At 48.3% G+C, this 16,029-nt stretch overlaps 1 protein-coding gene across 2 annotated transcripts in view; it reads left to right on the forward strand.

The window, feature by feature from the left end:
* LOC142007464 (ADP-ribosylation factor-like protein 8B) overlaps window positions 1-4,908 on the forward strand; it is a 37,028-nt gene extending 32,120 nt beyond the window's left edge. The window contains exons 6-7 of one of the 2 annotated variants that reach the window (XM_074984115.1): window positions 1,467-1,537; window positions 4,692-4,908. In XM_074984115.1, the coding sequence (XP_074840216.1) occupies window positions 1,467-1,537; window positions 4,692-4,741 (121 nt within the window). In that variant the 3' untranslated portion in view covers window positions 4,742-4,908. The remainder of the gene's footprint in view (window positions 1-1,466; window positions 1,538-4,691) is intronic. The other variant, XM_074984116.1, reaches the window with a different exon arrangement.
* Window positions 4,909-16,029: the final 11,121 nt, after the last annotated feature.

The raw sequence follows: 16,029 nt of genomic DNA on the forward strand, positions 1-16,029 counted from the left end.
GCCCGCATGTCCACTCAGTCCTATTTCTTGTTCAGCCAATCAGTAAGAGAAACAAATTGTTTTATATTTGCAGGAGATAATGCTATCTCCTTCTTATATATAGTGTCACCTGAAAGTGAGAACAGGTGTTCACATGGCACTTTTGTAGCAGGCATTGTAGGGTATTTATATGCAAGATACACTAAACATTAATAGGCCTTTTCTGTTTCAGCCTCCATTCCATAGGACATGCTTCCATGCTGATCACGCTTGTTAAAAATTAAGTTTGACTCAACTCCTTGGGAGAGACTTGTATGTTTCCTACATTAAGTTGTAACCACAATCTGTCATATATTTCAGGTTCTAGAAGCCTTGGATGATGACCTCTCACTGCAGATTTAAAAAAATTTAAGGAAGGTGCCAATGTGAGGTTTCTAAAAATAGCTACAGCATTTTACCAATTATTTGGATTGTTATCAAACAGAATCATATAGATACATGCTCTCTGGAGTCATAGTTGAAGCATGAAGGGACATATGAATCTTGCTCATCTGCCTGTAAATATTTTGCAATGCTGGCTGCCATAGCAATACATTTTTTTGCTTACTGGTTACATGGTAAACAAGAATTGGGCAGTATTATTTCCTAAAAATGTAAACATACTTGTTTGTCTGAGTGGACAAGAAATAGGACTGTGTGGATTTGTAAGTGCCAAAGATTTACATTGTTTTATTTTTGAATATAGGATTTTTTAAAATATAATTCTGCATTTTGGACTACAGTATTTTCATTAGGTGAATTGTAAAATACTTTTTTTTAAAATGCAAATACAGTTTGAACCTCTCTGTCTGGCACCCTGAGGATGTGATGAGTAACAAAGGAGAGATTTGCCAGACCACAGCAGGTCAATATTGTCAGGCAGCGTTATGAACATTTCCACTGCTTACTGGACTCTTAGAAGACATTTAGGGGTAAATTACAGCTAAATAACAGCACAAAACACTGAGAGTCAGGACTAGTGGCTGTAAACAAACTTTATGGGACAATGGGAAGCTTGGCCACACCCATGGTAAGTGGTTGTCTGGCTAACTAAAATCATGCCTGCTTAAGGATGTTGAGAGAAGAGCGTTCCAGATCAGAGAGGTTTGACCTGTACTTTTATCAGAAATATAATGAGCCCTATACGTCTTGTATTCTGTGTTGTACTTGAAATAAGTGTGATTGAAAATGTAGAAGACATCCAAAAATATTTAAATATATGGTATTATTATTTAACCATGCAGTTAATCACACAGTAAATCCCTAGTAATTATTTAGTCTCTTGACAGCCCTATTGGAAGGAATTGTGAGTTTTAAAGTTGCATGTCAGGGGTTAAGAGTTTTGGCCCTTTGCATAGTAAATTGCAATATGCAATTTATTGGATTGTGTAGAAAATGCTTGGGTAAACGGTCATAAAAAATAACTTAATGGAATCTTCTTTTTATAGAAATCTTTCAGCTATTCAAGACCGAGAAATCTGCTGCTATTCTATTTCCTGTAAAGAACAGGATAACATAGGTAAGCATGTTATTTTGACAATACTTTCTGTATACTGTTTGCATTATAATTGTGATGTTAATGGAGAGTGAATATCCCACTCCGTTAGGCAGCTTTGTAAAACTGTTTACTTTTATAGTTGGAGAGCTTTAGACTCAAGCCTGGTATTAAAGTATATTCTTCCAAATGGTCTAAAAATTTTTGGAACTGAATAGACTAGTCATCTGAAAAGGTACTTAGTTCTTCAGGAAAGTAATTAGATTAGTTTAACTGAATCCTTGAAGATGTATCTTAAATATAAACTAAATATATTTCATAACTTGTGGTACTTTGACTGTTATTACCTGAATAGAAAAATAACGTGAAATAAACTTGTGATGGATACCAATCTCAGTAGGCAGCTGTCAAGTAGATGCTACCTGGTGTTGCAGCCTGTAGGTTTTAAGTCAGCTGTTCTGGAATGCCCATGATTTCAGATATCTTAAATGGTTCATAGTAACAGAGAGAGAGAGCTGTGTTAATCTATATTCTGTCAAAACAAAAAAGCAGTCCGGTAGCACTTTAACAAAATAATTTATTAGATGGTGAGCTTTTGTGGGACAGACCCACTTCTGTTCTGGTATGGCTATGGTCTGAAGAAGTGGGTCTGTCCCACAAAAGCTCACCATCTAATAAATTATTTCGTTAGTCTTTGAAGTGCTTCTGGGCTGCTTTTTGTGTTAAATAGTTCCCTAGTTCCCAGACCACTTCTCCAGACTAGTTATTCAAGTATTGGATGTTTTTCCATTATTTATCAAAATAGTACCAGATCCTCAGCCAGTGTAAATCAGTGGGCTCCACTGACTCCAGTGAAATTGTATTTATTGACACTAGACAAGGAGCTCTGCTTGACTCTTCTGTTGTATAAAAAGCTGGAGCAGAGCAGGGCAAAAAGAAGTAATCACTTGTCGTTGGCAAAGCAATTTAAATCATTATCACGTGCTAAGCCAGTACTCCCTGACCTCCCACACACCCTGGAGCCTGATTAAACAATAAACTGGGGAATTCCCACCTTGACCATATCACAGCTGGGAACAGGTCAGTTGTAAAGTGTCTAAGAGTGCAAGCTAGCTGTGAAGATCTTGGCCTTGAAACATATCCCAGTAACGGCCCAAAAGCTTGCTGAGAGTGGGTTCATGAGGCTGAAATGAGCCATGCACATTCTCAAATTAAGGCAGACTGCGGCAATGTTCTTCTCTTCCCACTCCTGCCATTTTTGCTCTGCACAGGGGAACAAATAGCACCTTAGTGTTTTAGTCAAAGGAGAGTAAAATCACAACTCTTTTTTCCTTTGTTGTATGCAGTATAATAGCCATGTTGGTCACAGGATCTTAGGCAAGGTGAGTGAGGTCATATCTTTTATTGGATCAACTTCTTTTGTCCAACAATGCTTGTCTCTCTCACCAGCAGAAGTTGGTCCAATACAAGTTATTACTTTACTCAACCCAACTCTTTTTGGAGAGCAGCCCTATAAACCACTCACCAGGGTGTCATACCTGTGGTGCTGATGCTGTTAGATCCCAGAGAATGAGCCTCCTGCATGTGAAGAGACGTGTGGCAGCAAGATCAGATTGGAAAGGTTTGAGCATTGCAAATCATATTAGGTATGGAAAGCAATGAGGGCTGAAAGCTCACCTGGGAAGCTGGTCATGTAGAAAAATGACAGCCCTGGAAACACTCTTCTTAGATCACAAGCCCAGCAGAGCACATGCTATAGAATCTCTCATCTCCACTAACACACTAGGTGGACTGAGGCAAGTGCCATTTCTATCTACAATTCAGGCGCTTGCCTGGTTAATTATAGTCCCAATGCACCTCCAGCATCTCCATAAAGACACTTAATTACAGTACCTCGTGTCTTTGAGGAATGAACCACCTCCTCATTGTGCCCTCCATTGATCCTAAGTTGTCTTTTCTAGCCAACTGGTCCTGCTCTGCATGTATGTATGTTAGTTGCTTCATTTCCATCAGGTCTCTTCCTGTCTTGCACAGTACCACCAACTCACCCTGTAACACTCTGTTAAACAAAGCCTTCCTTATTTGTTGACTCATTCCCAGTCTGTTTCTTCAGTCAGGTTTTGTTCTCTAGCAGTACAACCTTTTTAATTACTTCCAGTGTGGCTTTCAGCTTACTCGCAGTACTGGGTCTGTTTTTAGAGCCCTGCGCAGATACAAATTCCTACCCATGGATGCAGCTATCCGCAGATAGAAATCAGTATCCACTGATCCACAGGGCTCTACTCCCAAGAGACACTATGGCCAAAGGAAAGGAACATGGTGCTACCACTGCCAGGAACCAGCGTCCCACACTGACAAGTTGTCCCAGCAACCTAGCTGTATCTCTGCTAGCTGTCTCCTGTCTGAGGTCATACAGCCCTGCTGGTGGCACAGCTGTGGCTGGTACAGCTGCACAGCCAGGAGGAGCTGCTTGTGTTGGGCTCTGGATCCTGGGAGTGGTGGCAACAAATTCTTTTCTTTTGACCACATTGTCTCGTGGTAGCAGAGCCCAGCAGATAGAGATTTCTCTGTAGGGCCCTACCTATTATTGTGTTGTTTAATGACATATTCCTTAACTTTAATCCTGGATTGCAGCATCTGTTGAAATCTGTGCTTTATTTAATTCCTTTGTGGACTTCGTAATTCTCTTTTATGATCATCTTAAAGTTTTATTCTTTCAACTGGTGTACCACTCTGTGGCTTAAGATATACCTACACTGCAGATAAAAACCTGCTGCTGGCCTATGGCTGCTTACTCTGGCTGTGGGCAGTTTTATGATAATGTAGACTTCCAGGCTTGAACTATAGCTAAGAACCCTGAATTTTCCACGTGAATGAAACAGCTCCATCGCAGTGAGCCTCATGAGCCTGAATCCGCGGCAACTGACTAACTGAAGTGTAGACATCCACTTTTAAGGCTTTCCATCTCCAAGGTTATCAGTTCACCTTTCACAAATACTAAATGCATTTAATTAAAACAAAACCAAAACAAACAACCCCCCAGCCATGAACCAAACTGCATTTTGAAATGGATATAAAATAAAATGTGAAGCTTGGTTTTGTTTTGTTTTTTTTTAATTGTAACAACCTGCTAGCATTCTTATGTCCCTTCATAGATTGTTTTTATCTGTCCTTACAGACATAACATTACAGTGGCTTATTCAGCATTCCAAATCAAGGCATTGTTGAAGAAAACTTACTGAAGATAACTTTTCATTCCTAATCACACTCTCCCCCATCTACTATACGCTACTGGAAGATAAGGAATGAAACAAAATACTACCAGGACTCACTTTCACTAGATTTGTTAACAAATGTAAAATTTCAGTCAATTATGGCCTTTAAAAACAAACATACATACATCTAGAATGTCTGTCTGTCTGTCCTAAAAGCCTTAATATAAAACTGAAAAAAATCAATAGTTTTTCGGAGCTGGAATGTTTTGAGTTCATGCATGTGAATTGTCAACTGTTTAGTAATTTTTTTTAATATGAAGCTAAATAAACTGCACAATGGAAACTGATGTGTCTTATTGTGATGCGTATTACAGAGATGATTATTATGTTGCTATTAATTTCTATTTTCAGTTGCCACTACTGAGATCTCAAATATTCAAATTGTTCCTTTTATATAGATGAAAAAAGTTGTTTGAATACCCAAAGGTGGAAAAGAGCTCTTTAAGAAATTGCATATTTCTAATCTGGTATTACAGTTTCATCACAAATATAAATGAGACTTGTGTTAATTTATCTGTTTTATTGAAAAAATAAATAAGTCTCCACTTTGTGGTAAATCCCACCCCGTGCCATTGTAGCAGACATGGAGTAAAAGTGGTAATGTTTCACCTTGTGGGGGAAAAGAATGCCAGGACTTCTTGCAGGGTGGTAGATACATTAATTAGATCCTTGCAACTACAGTAAACTCTGTTTTATCTGGTGTTTGTTCAACTGCAACTCTCAAATAACCGGCACCATCCCCTGCTGGCTCCGCTCCCAGGTTCTCCCAGCTAGGGCTGCCCCTGGGGACTGGGGATGCAATTGGGGATTGATTGTAGATTTTTCCTCCCCAGAACGTCCCCTCATAGGTCTTTGGACGCGGGAGGGAGCAACCTGAACCAATGAATAGAATCACTTTTGTGCTTGGACTATCCTGCACAGCCACTCCCTCTGCCCAGTATGGCTCTAAAATGCAGTCCACACAAAATCCAGTGGTGTGCTGCCAATATTGTCAAAGAGACGTTCCCATAATTCCTATCCCTTTAACCAATGACTGAACTTGGCATACTAGAATAGCACACGTCTCACATAGAGTGGACAAAGGACAGATCATTTATTAACATGTTTTCCATTAAGTAAAAACAATCCATATCACCTGCATGTAACAATAACAAAGCAGTGAGACAACACAGCTTGGCCAAGAAGTGCACTTCACTGTAAATATTTGGACTTTGTTCCCCCAAAGTATACTGTGTATATTGCTAACCTAGCAGAATGCTCAGTATGTGCAACTGGAAGGGAGATGAGTTATGTTCTTCTGGGGACATATTCTGATGTTGCATCCCATTTAGTGCAATCCGGTCCATTCCCATGGCTAAAAATGTTTTCCAATGGTGTATGTACAAGCCCCAGGAATTAACTGTCTCTGCTAGGGATAATTAAGCATATTGAGAGAAAGAGTGAACTTTCACTGATGGACTCTCACCAGCTCATTACAGCAAAAGCCTCATTTGGAACATGAATTCATCCAGAGCAGAAGTTCTCAGTGGTTAGAGAGCCTCTGGTGTCAGCAGTTATCTGGCTGATCACACACGTATCTCTCTCTCATTTCTAGCTGTTTGAATTGCATTAAAAGATCAGTTATCATGGGGTTACCATAGCATAGCTATGCTATGTGAGAAGAAGTGAATACGTTATGAATGAGGAAAACATTTCCGTACTGCAGCTTAAAATAAGCCTTATTTGCTGCCATTTATTGGGGAACTGCCCCCTGGCATTACTGAAAAAGCTTACCCTTTATTATATTGTTTTGGGAGTTAGTTAATTTCTTTGGCCACTTGCACATGAACCTAAGTACTTTTCCTACCAACCTCATCTGAAGACCCCAAGAGCTGATTAGTACACCCTGTGCTAAAGCATGCAGTCAGACTATTCAGTTTACTATTCTGCCTAACGACCACCATTTTACAAAATGACTTGTCCAGAAACAAATTATTTACGTCACACTCTCCTAGCAGTTGTGCAGGGATGTTTTGTGGGCTCTTGACTTTCTTTGGATTTTTTTTTCATGCCATTTAACTACAATTTTACATTCTAAGATTGTATATATTAAAACGAACCTGTAAACAAAATGAAAACAATACAAAGGATACTTTTCAATAAGGAACCAATAGATACTAAATGAAAAATAGATGTGACAACTGGCAGCTCTGCATGGGCCTCAGTTCTCTCACTCCCTTCCGAGACTTGAAGCAGAGATGAAGGAGGGGCAAATATGCCTAAGTCATGTATGTGCTCCCTGCATGCTTTGCTGTTCAGGGCCCTGTCCTGTCTCTGTTATCAGCTGGAACAGCACGGAAGATATTAACTCAGTAAGCTACTCATCGTAAGTCTCTTGTGAGCTCAGGAAACAGTGAGTAAACATAGCGAGTGCTCTGCATTGCAACCTAACTCTGAAAGACACTATCTCACACCAGGGGCTGGGGATGCAAGCTTGTACGTAACTAGAGCCATCCCAAATTCACAGCCATGAAAAAAACATCAGACTGTGAAATCTGCTCTCCCCTCCCCACGGAATCTTGATTTGGTGCACTTTTATCATATATTATACCAATTTCACAGGGAGGAGGAGACCAGTGTTTCTCAAACTGGGGGCCTGACTCAGTTACAAGGGCAACGAGGGGTCCTGTGGCACCTTATAGACTAACAGAAATGTATGAGCATAAGCTTTCATGGGCAAAGGCCCACTTTGTCAGTTACAAGGGAGTCCCAAGGTTATTTGTGGGGGGATAGGTGGGGAGAAGGTTGCAGTATTGCTACCTGTACTTCTACACTGCCTTCAGAGTTGGATGGCTGGAGATTGGTGGCTGTTGTCCAAGCACCCACTTCTGAAGGCAGCACAGAAGTAAAGATAGCAATAATATACCATGCCATCCTCACTTCTGAGCTGCTGCTGGCAGTGGCTCTGCCTTCAGAGCTGGGCTCCCAGCCAGCAGCGCCACCACCAACTGCATCATGGAAGGATAGCAGTACCACAACACCCCTACAGTAAACTCGTGACCCCTCCCTCAACTCCTTTTGTGGTCAGGACTCTTCCAACACTGTGAAATTTCAGATTTAATTAGTTGAAATAATGAAATTTATTATTTTGAGTATCCCACGTCTGTGAAGTTGACCAAAAAGGACTGTGAGTTTAGTAGAGCTCTCTATAGCACTAACATCAGCTGTTGCTGGTTGAGGTGGCCACCTGTACATAGGGTACTCTCAAAATGCTATTTGCAACCCCTTTTAATTTTTTTATTCTGCGCCATTAGGTGTTATTATCTAGCCTTTGTGTGCCTGTATGTTTGTGTATAACCTCAGAAATAGGATGCTGCCAATCTATACAGTCAGATGCACCTCCCTAGCTGTGCTATTGTTTATGACAATAAAAGCCCATCTACAGTTAAGGGTAACTTAAGAGTGGACTCAAGACAAGAAAATGAACATGGTGTTCTGAATGGGGGACAACAAGACCAATGTGCTGGCTGGGACTCAGAAACAGGGTCACACAGTCAGCAGGGACGGGAAGGAGTTCAATATACGCTGTATAATGAGAGATTCTTAATAATCAAATCCCTATTCCCACCACCTACTCTCTGGGATTCATTCAGCTGGCTCCAAACACAAGCCCGTTCCTTCCAAAGGGCCTTGACTTCAGCTTGCAAAGAGACGTGTGCGGCACGTAATGCAGAGGCACGCTGCTGAGTCTCTCCATCCGAGTAAAGAAATGAAACCCAGCCATCACAAGGTGGAGGCGGAAAGTAAGTGTGCTGCCTCGTCTTACTCCTGCTACCTAAATAGGTCTGCAGCTGATTGTAACACAGAATCAGCAGGGGTGGCACTAGGTGCGACTCGCTAGAGCTCCATCCAAAATGACGGACTATTACTATTTGCATTGTTTATACATGGACATGTGTTTAAGCAGTGCTTAAATTTATGACAACTTCATATTGAATGCTGTAGCCATGTGTCTGCATGCCACCGTTAGATCGGTAAAGCCACCAGCTTTTCTCCCTGCTGCACCTGCAAACGTCTAAAGGAAGGATTTATCCCTTGGTCACCTCTGAAGGTCTACTCATTGTGCCTTATAGGTCCATCAACAGAATCATACTGACTTGTGTACCTATAAAACAGCTTCCACTGGAACACATCACAGGGCAGGGGAGTATCACTAATGTATGGAATTGAAGAATGAGAAGGTACCTATGGTAATGCAAAAACAACAAACTGCTTCTTTGGCCTGCTGCCACTGAAGTAACTCGTAATCCCAGGACAGAGCTTAAATAACTAGGCTTCTGGGCAGGGGAGAGAAGGGGGAGGGGAAGTCTTGAAGGAGCCAGGAAGAGAGAGAATATTCTGCTTATGTGTCTGTAGGGTGCGAGAAGACATTGTAACAGTCGAGAGTGCAGTCCGACCCCTCTGTGAATCCTCAGGAGAATCTAAACAGACCAGTCTGTGCAAGGTGAAAAGCTGCAAAATAACTGCCATGGGAACTACTGCAGAATAAGGCGCGCTTGCCAAGACTTCAAGGCTACGCTGGCAGTAGGCCACAAGAGATAGTGATAAGAAATACATAGGCAATTTTAGGCAATCTTATGTTAATGAGTTCAGCTTTATCAGCTCGTGTTAGGAGGCCTGTTACAGAGCCTCTCCCCAAGCGAAGCTCTGACGCGTCGGGTTTTCCCCCACTGGTGACTGCAGCGTCCCCGGGGCTCCCATCGCGGGTGTCACGCGCTTTCAATAAGCCAAATATAGCACTCGCCTTCTGGGTGCAGCCTCGTTTCTGGGGAACCCGAGCCTGGTTGGTTACAGTGTCACCCAGCAGCACTGGAACCACTTTGAGTGCTATGTCAGTTTCAGGGAGGAAATGGCCGGTGGATCCCAAGATGCTGAAGAGAGAACAGCTAGTCAGCCTGTGCATTTGTAGATCCACAGGCTCCAGCCAACTCGTCTACATGCTGGTGCTGACAGAGAACACAGTAAACTTTAACTTGGCAACCCCAGGACCGAGCGATTGACAGATACTCAAATATGCAGCTTAATAGAAAGGCGGCTGCGGGATCCCCGGTGGAGGAGGGTAAGGGACCCCACCAGTCCCACAGCGGGAGCATGCAGCCCCACTGGCATCTCCAGCCCCAGGGACCTGGCCCAGCCCAGGAACCCTGGCAGCCCAGGGGCTGAGGACCAGCAGCTCCAGCCCTGGAGAATTGAAACTCTTCTTCTGTGTACTGTTGCTAGGAGGGGATTGTCTCAGTTCCCCTCTGGAAAAAGGGGTGTGAGTAATCCCAGGAAATGGGTGCAGCAGTCCTGCTCTTTGCCCTCCCTCCCCACCCACTCACTCTTACTTCCTCCCATAGTTTCCAGATAACACCACTCTAGTAGAGTCATTCTAAAAGGGATTATTCTCAGCAGCCTCTTGGAACTGTACGGTAGACCCCTGAGTTATGTAACCCCCTTGTAACTCAAATTTCACGCAAGTCGGGGAAGACGGGAACTAGGTGGCAGCCTGGTGGGCTGGTCAGTTTCCTGGCTCCCAGAGTGGCAGGGAGGGAGTGGGAACCAGGCAGCAGCTCCTCACTGCTAGCAGGACCCAGGAAACCGAGCAGCCATGGGCTGGTCGGTTTTCCAGATCCTGCAAGCTGGGGGAGCTGGGAACCAAGTGGCAGACTGGCTGGCGGGGACCAGGCATGGCTTCTCCCCAGCTTCCCCCAGCTCCACCTTGTCTGTCTGTCCCCCCCACCAGTTTCCCCCAGCTGAGGGATCTGGGCTGGCAGACAGAGGCAGTGGCACGGTTTCTCTCAGCAGGCAGACAACTACTGCAGCACGGCTTCTCCCCTGCTTCCCCCAGCTGGAGAGCTGGATCCCTTCCCATTTGCACTTAACTCGCATTAATGAGAGTTAAGCACAACTCAAAATCATGCATACTGGGGGATTACTGTCCTTTCATTCTCAGTAACATCTCTCGGGTTGGACTGGGTGGGGAGTGACATACATCCCCTCCATGCACCCAGTCTCCTTCCACTCCCCACCCCGCTGAAGTTGTGTGTTGCTGCAGGGGTGATGGTGCTGTGATTATGGTGGAATTTCTCTTTGGTGTATGGAGGTCTTCCTTGAGGATAAAAGAGGTAATTTAGCAGACGGCTTAATTGTCTCCTCGGTCATAGACCAACTAGGGAGATGAACGGGCATGTGTCAAACATATACCAGTTAATGTATTGGCTTGCAATAGTAAGACCTACCTCTTAAGAACAAACTGATAAACTAACTACTACTTAGCAGAATTAACAGAAATACAGCTTAATGTTTATCTGGCATAAGCTACGTCTACACTGGGACGGTACATTGAAATAGCTTATTTCGATGTAGCGAAATCGAAATAAGCTATTTCGATGAATAGCAGCTACACATCCTCCAGGGCTGGTGCCATCGACATTCAACGTCGACGTTGGGCAGCACTACATTGAAGTAGGCGCTGCAGGGGAGCGTCTACACACCAAAGCGGCCCACATTGAAATAAGGGTGCCAGGAACAGCTGCAGACAGGGTCACAGGGCGGACTAGCACTTCCGGGGCAACGGCAAGCCGCTCCCTTAAAGGGCCCCTCCCAGATACACTCAGCCTGCACAGCACGCGGTCTGCAGAGCCACAAGCACGCACACCCCGTGTAAGCAGCACAGACCCCCAGCAGCAACAGCAGCAGCCAGAGGCCCCCACACCTGCCCCTGCAGGAACAGTGGCTCCTCTGCTCAGTGCTATGCAGGAGGCACCTGACCATCTTTTATTTGTGGAAGAGGAGCTACCCCCAGGGGGTGAGGAAGCAGCCCCAGACCTTGCTGCCCTCCCAGCGCCCCCCCCCCAGCCACACACGCTGCTGGCTGTGGAGATACCCCATGAGCACGGACTGGTGGGAGCGGCTGGTGTTCGGTGAGTGGGACAATGATCGCTGGCTCCAGAACTTCCGGATGAGCCAACATTCCTGGAGCTCTGCCAGTGGCTCACCCCTGCCTTACGGCACCAGGACACCCCCATGCGAAGTGCCCTGACAGTAGAGAAACGGGTCAGCATCGCTGTCTGGAAGCTGGCCACTCCAGACAGCTACCAATCCGTAGGGCAGCAGTTCGGCATGGGCAAGGCCACCGTCGGAGCTGTCCTCATGAAGGTAAGAGGACCCGGGGGGGGCGGCGGGGGAGTCCTGTGGGGAGGGGGGGAGCCCTGTGGGGACAGGGGGGCCCTGTGGGAAGGGCCGGACACACCCTGCACACCCCTCACTGGTGCTGTCTCATGTCCTTCCCCTGCAGGTCGTCAGCGCAATCAATGCCCTGCTCCTCCACAGGCTCATGCGGCTTGGGGACCTGGATGCCGCCATCGTGGGGTTTGCCAGCCTGGGCTTCCCATATTGCTCTGGGGCTCTGGATGGGACCCATATCCCCATCTGTGCCCCGGAGCACAGCGGAGGATGCTTCCTCAATAGGAAGGGATACCATTCCATGGTCCTGTAGGCCTTGGTGGGCAGCTGGAGCCGCCTCTTGGACATTTATGTCGGCTGGCCTGGCAGCACACATGACGCCCGGGTGTTCAGACATTCGGGCCTATGCCACCGGCTGGAGGCAGGGACCTACATCCCCCAGTAGGAGATCCCTGTGGGGGACACCACCCTGCCCCTCTGCGTCGTCGCAGACGCGGCATACCCGCTCCAGCCCTGGCTCATGCACCCCTACACGGGCCACGTCACAGCCAGCCAGGAGCGGTTCAACACGCGCTTGAACCATGCGTGCCAGGTGGTCGAGCGGACTTTCGGCTGCCTCAAAGGGCGCTGGAGGTGTCTCCTCACCTGCCTGGATGGAGGCCTCACCAACATCCCCCAGGTTGTGGGTGCGTGCAGCACACTCCACAACCTGGTGGAGAGCAAGGGAGAGGCCTTCTTCCAGGGCTGGGCTGTGGAGGCTGGTAGGGCCGACGTCCAGCCACCCGCTGCCCCCTGTCGCCAGGTTGACCCTGAGGGGATCCAGGTTTGGGAGGCCCTGCAGGCCCATTTTGACCAGGTTGCGGGGTGAACACTGGCAGGGCCAGCTGCTGGTGAGCCACCCACTGAACCTTCCCATCCTCCACAACCCTCCCTGCCCCCACGCCCACACCACAGAGCACCCGCGAGCACACCCCCCCCACACACTTTTCTTTGAAATAAATGGAAATGTTGTTTGAAACAAAACAGTGCAACGTTATTATTAACAGAAGGAAGGGGCGAACTATGTACATGGGGGGGCAGAACAAAAACTATTTACAAATTTGGGGGGAATACGTACAAAGGGGGGTGCAACGTCCTTGGCCCTGCACCTTATTGTCCAGCGCCTGGTGTTGGAGGGGTGCGACCCACGTCTTGGCTGGAGCCCGGGTTGAGGCTGAGTGGGGGCCGGAAGAACCGGCAAATAGGGCCAGCCAGTGTCCGCAGGCCCATGGTCCCCCTCGGCGGCAGGTCCCAGGGTGGCAGACGGTGAAGGGACGGCAGGTGGAGCAGCGGGCGGAGTGGCGGGTGGCACGGCTGGCAGAGCGGTGGGCGGAGCGGCAGGGGGAGCCAGGTGCTGCGCAATCTGGTGGAATGTGCGCATGAAGCCCCCCCAAGCCTCCTGGCGCCAGGCCAGCGCTCACTCCTGGAGCTCTAGCCGCCGCTCCTCCACCTGCAGGTGCCACTCTGACACCTCCAGCTGACGGTGGAGGGTCGCGAGCAGCTGTGGGTCTGTGGCCGTCCGCGAGTGGCTCCTCCTCTGTCGGCCTCGTCCTGGGGCTGGTCTGTGCTCTGCGAGGGGCTGCCCTGCTGGGATGGCCCCGGTGGGCTCTCTGGGACCATGGACACCTTGCCGGCGCTCTCCGGGCCCTCCGATGGTGCAGCGGTGGAACACGGGGGAACAAGAGTGGAGACAGCCTTTAGTGTGGGCCCTGACCCGTGGCCCTTATCCCCCCACCCCTCTGCTGCTGGTTCCCCATCCCCGTCCCCCGGAGATGCTGCTGCTGCTGATGGGTGTCCCGCCCCCCCCCATGGGGGACCCTAGGTTCTGCTCCCCCCATCTCCAGGGATGGGGCATGGCGCTGTCCTGCTGGGGGGCAGGGGCTGATGCACTCTTCTGAGGGACATGCCAGTGCTGTCCTTGGGGCCATGGTCATCTGGGCGTGTGGAGGGCCCTGGTCATGTCTCTTGTCCCTGCCCCTTAACCCTGGGGGTGTGCATCGGGGGGTGGGGTACATACCTGACGGTCCGCTCCCACTTTCGGGGGAACACCCATTGGACGCCCTGCTGGAGCTGCGGGACGGGAGGGCAATGTGGAGCCCCCTGTCACTGGAGGACTCCCCCTCCTCCTCCTCTGGCGTCCCAGGGGTGGGCTCCTGGGAGGGGGCCCTGGGGTGCACGGCTTGCCTCCAGGGCGGACGCCATCTCTGGGGCCTGCTGGGGCTCGTTGGCCGATGTGTCAAGAGTGGCCGGGGGGAGGAGGTGTGCCGGGGGCCCAGGGTGGACCTGAGCTCCCTGTAAAAGGGGCAAATGGCGGGGGCGGCCCCAGATCGGCTGGCCGCATCCTAGGCCCGGGCGTAACCCTGCTGCAGCTCCTTCACCTTACGCCTGACGTGGTCAGGAGTGCGGGCAGGGTGACCCCGGGCAGCCAGGCCCTCGGCCAGCCAAGCGAACGCATCCGCATTCCGCCTCTTGCTCCCTATTACCTGGAGCACCTCCTCCTCGCCCCAGAGCCCCAGAAGGTCCCGGATCTCGGCCTCCATCCAGGAGGGGTCCCGCTGCCTCTGGCTGGCAGGCTGGGAGCCCTGGGTCCCCTTGAGGGGGGTGCCCTGTGGGCGCTTGGGGGGCTGGCTGGATGCCATGAGGTGCAGGGTGCTGGATTGGGGCTGCTGAGGTCTGTGCAGGCTGTGCACGTGGCAGTGCTGCTGCCTGCACGAGCTCTCAGCTTCCTGCACAGGAAATAAGAGGATAGGGAGCTTTAAGGGGCTGCTGCACACGGTGACCATAGAGCTCAGGGGCTGGAGAGAGCGTCTCTCAACCCCTCAGCTGATGGCCACCATGGAGGACCACGCTATTTTAATGTTGCGGGACGCGGATCGTCTACACGTGCCCTACTTCAACATTCAGTGCCATTCCCATCTCCTCATGACCATAGCGACTTCAACGTCTCGCCGCCTTACGTCGATTTCAACTTCGAAATAGCGCTCGGCACGTGTAGACGCAGCGGGCGCTATTTCAAATTTGGCACGGCTACTTCGAAATAGCCGGCTAGTGTAGACACAGCTATAGTGTGCAATTTTAGCAATCTGGGGCAAGCAAGTGGGCCTTGGGTATTTTATCCTGTACATTTATTTTCAATACTATAGGCCAACATACAAAAGCACACACTGCACTGCATGGCTGGGTCCACATGGCACGGCTTTCCCGGCAGATCCATGCTAAGAAGCAGCCGCGAAATTGCAAATGGCCACTCATTAACATAGCCGTGTAAGACGTCACTCTCAGCAGAGAGTTGTGCTGGCAGTAAAAAGGCCATGTGGGCATTCTGCTGGTGGCAAAAAGCCCCTCTGTCACCAGGACATTATTCCATGAAAAAATTCATAAGGCATAAGGGCCTGGCGACAGAGGGGCTTTTTGCCAGCAGGGGCACGTCCACATGGCCTCTACTGCCAGCACCCCTCTCTGCCGAGACTGAGCTCTCGCTCAGCTATGCTAATGAGCCACAGTACCACGCTAACAAACAGCCATTTGCAATTTTGAGGCTGCTCATTAGCATGGATCTGCTGGGAAAGCCACTCTGTGTAGACCCAGCCCATGTGCGGTCACTGAGCCTGAATGTAGAAATAAGGTAATAACATGAACAGATAGCTGAGCACCTGGCTTATTTAAATAGGGCTGGCATTAAACAGCTATTTAGGTAGCTGTTCAAGGGTGGCCCTGAGGCCACCTTTTTTGGAAATATGGTCCCATGTGAAGAAAAATCCAGATCGTCTTCTCTATAAAAATTAATGTAGATTTACAATGCTACATAAACTGTTCGCAAGTTATATTTTTAAACTTTCTCCCGTGCTGCTTCTCACACTTGGGAGAAACTCCCTGTGAACATGTGCAAAACTAACTCCTCATACTTAAAATCCATCTTTAAAATTTTCTTTGGTTTGGATGCCTGCAGAAAAAGCTCAGCAGTAATTAAATAACTTTAGTGCCCATGGCAGTGTG

Source organism: Carettochelys insculpta, chromosome 1, assembly GCF_033958435.1.
Source record: "Carettochelys insculpta isolate YL-2023 chromosome 1, ASM3395843v1, whole genome shotgun sequence".
In the NCBI taxonomy this organism is placed as follows: Eukaryota; Metazoa; Chordata; order Testudines; family Carettochelyidae; genus Carettochelys; species Carettochelys insculpta.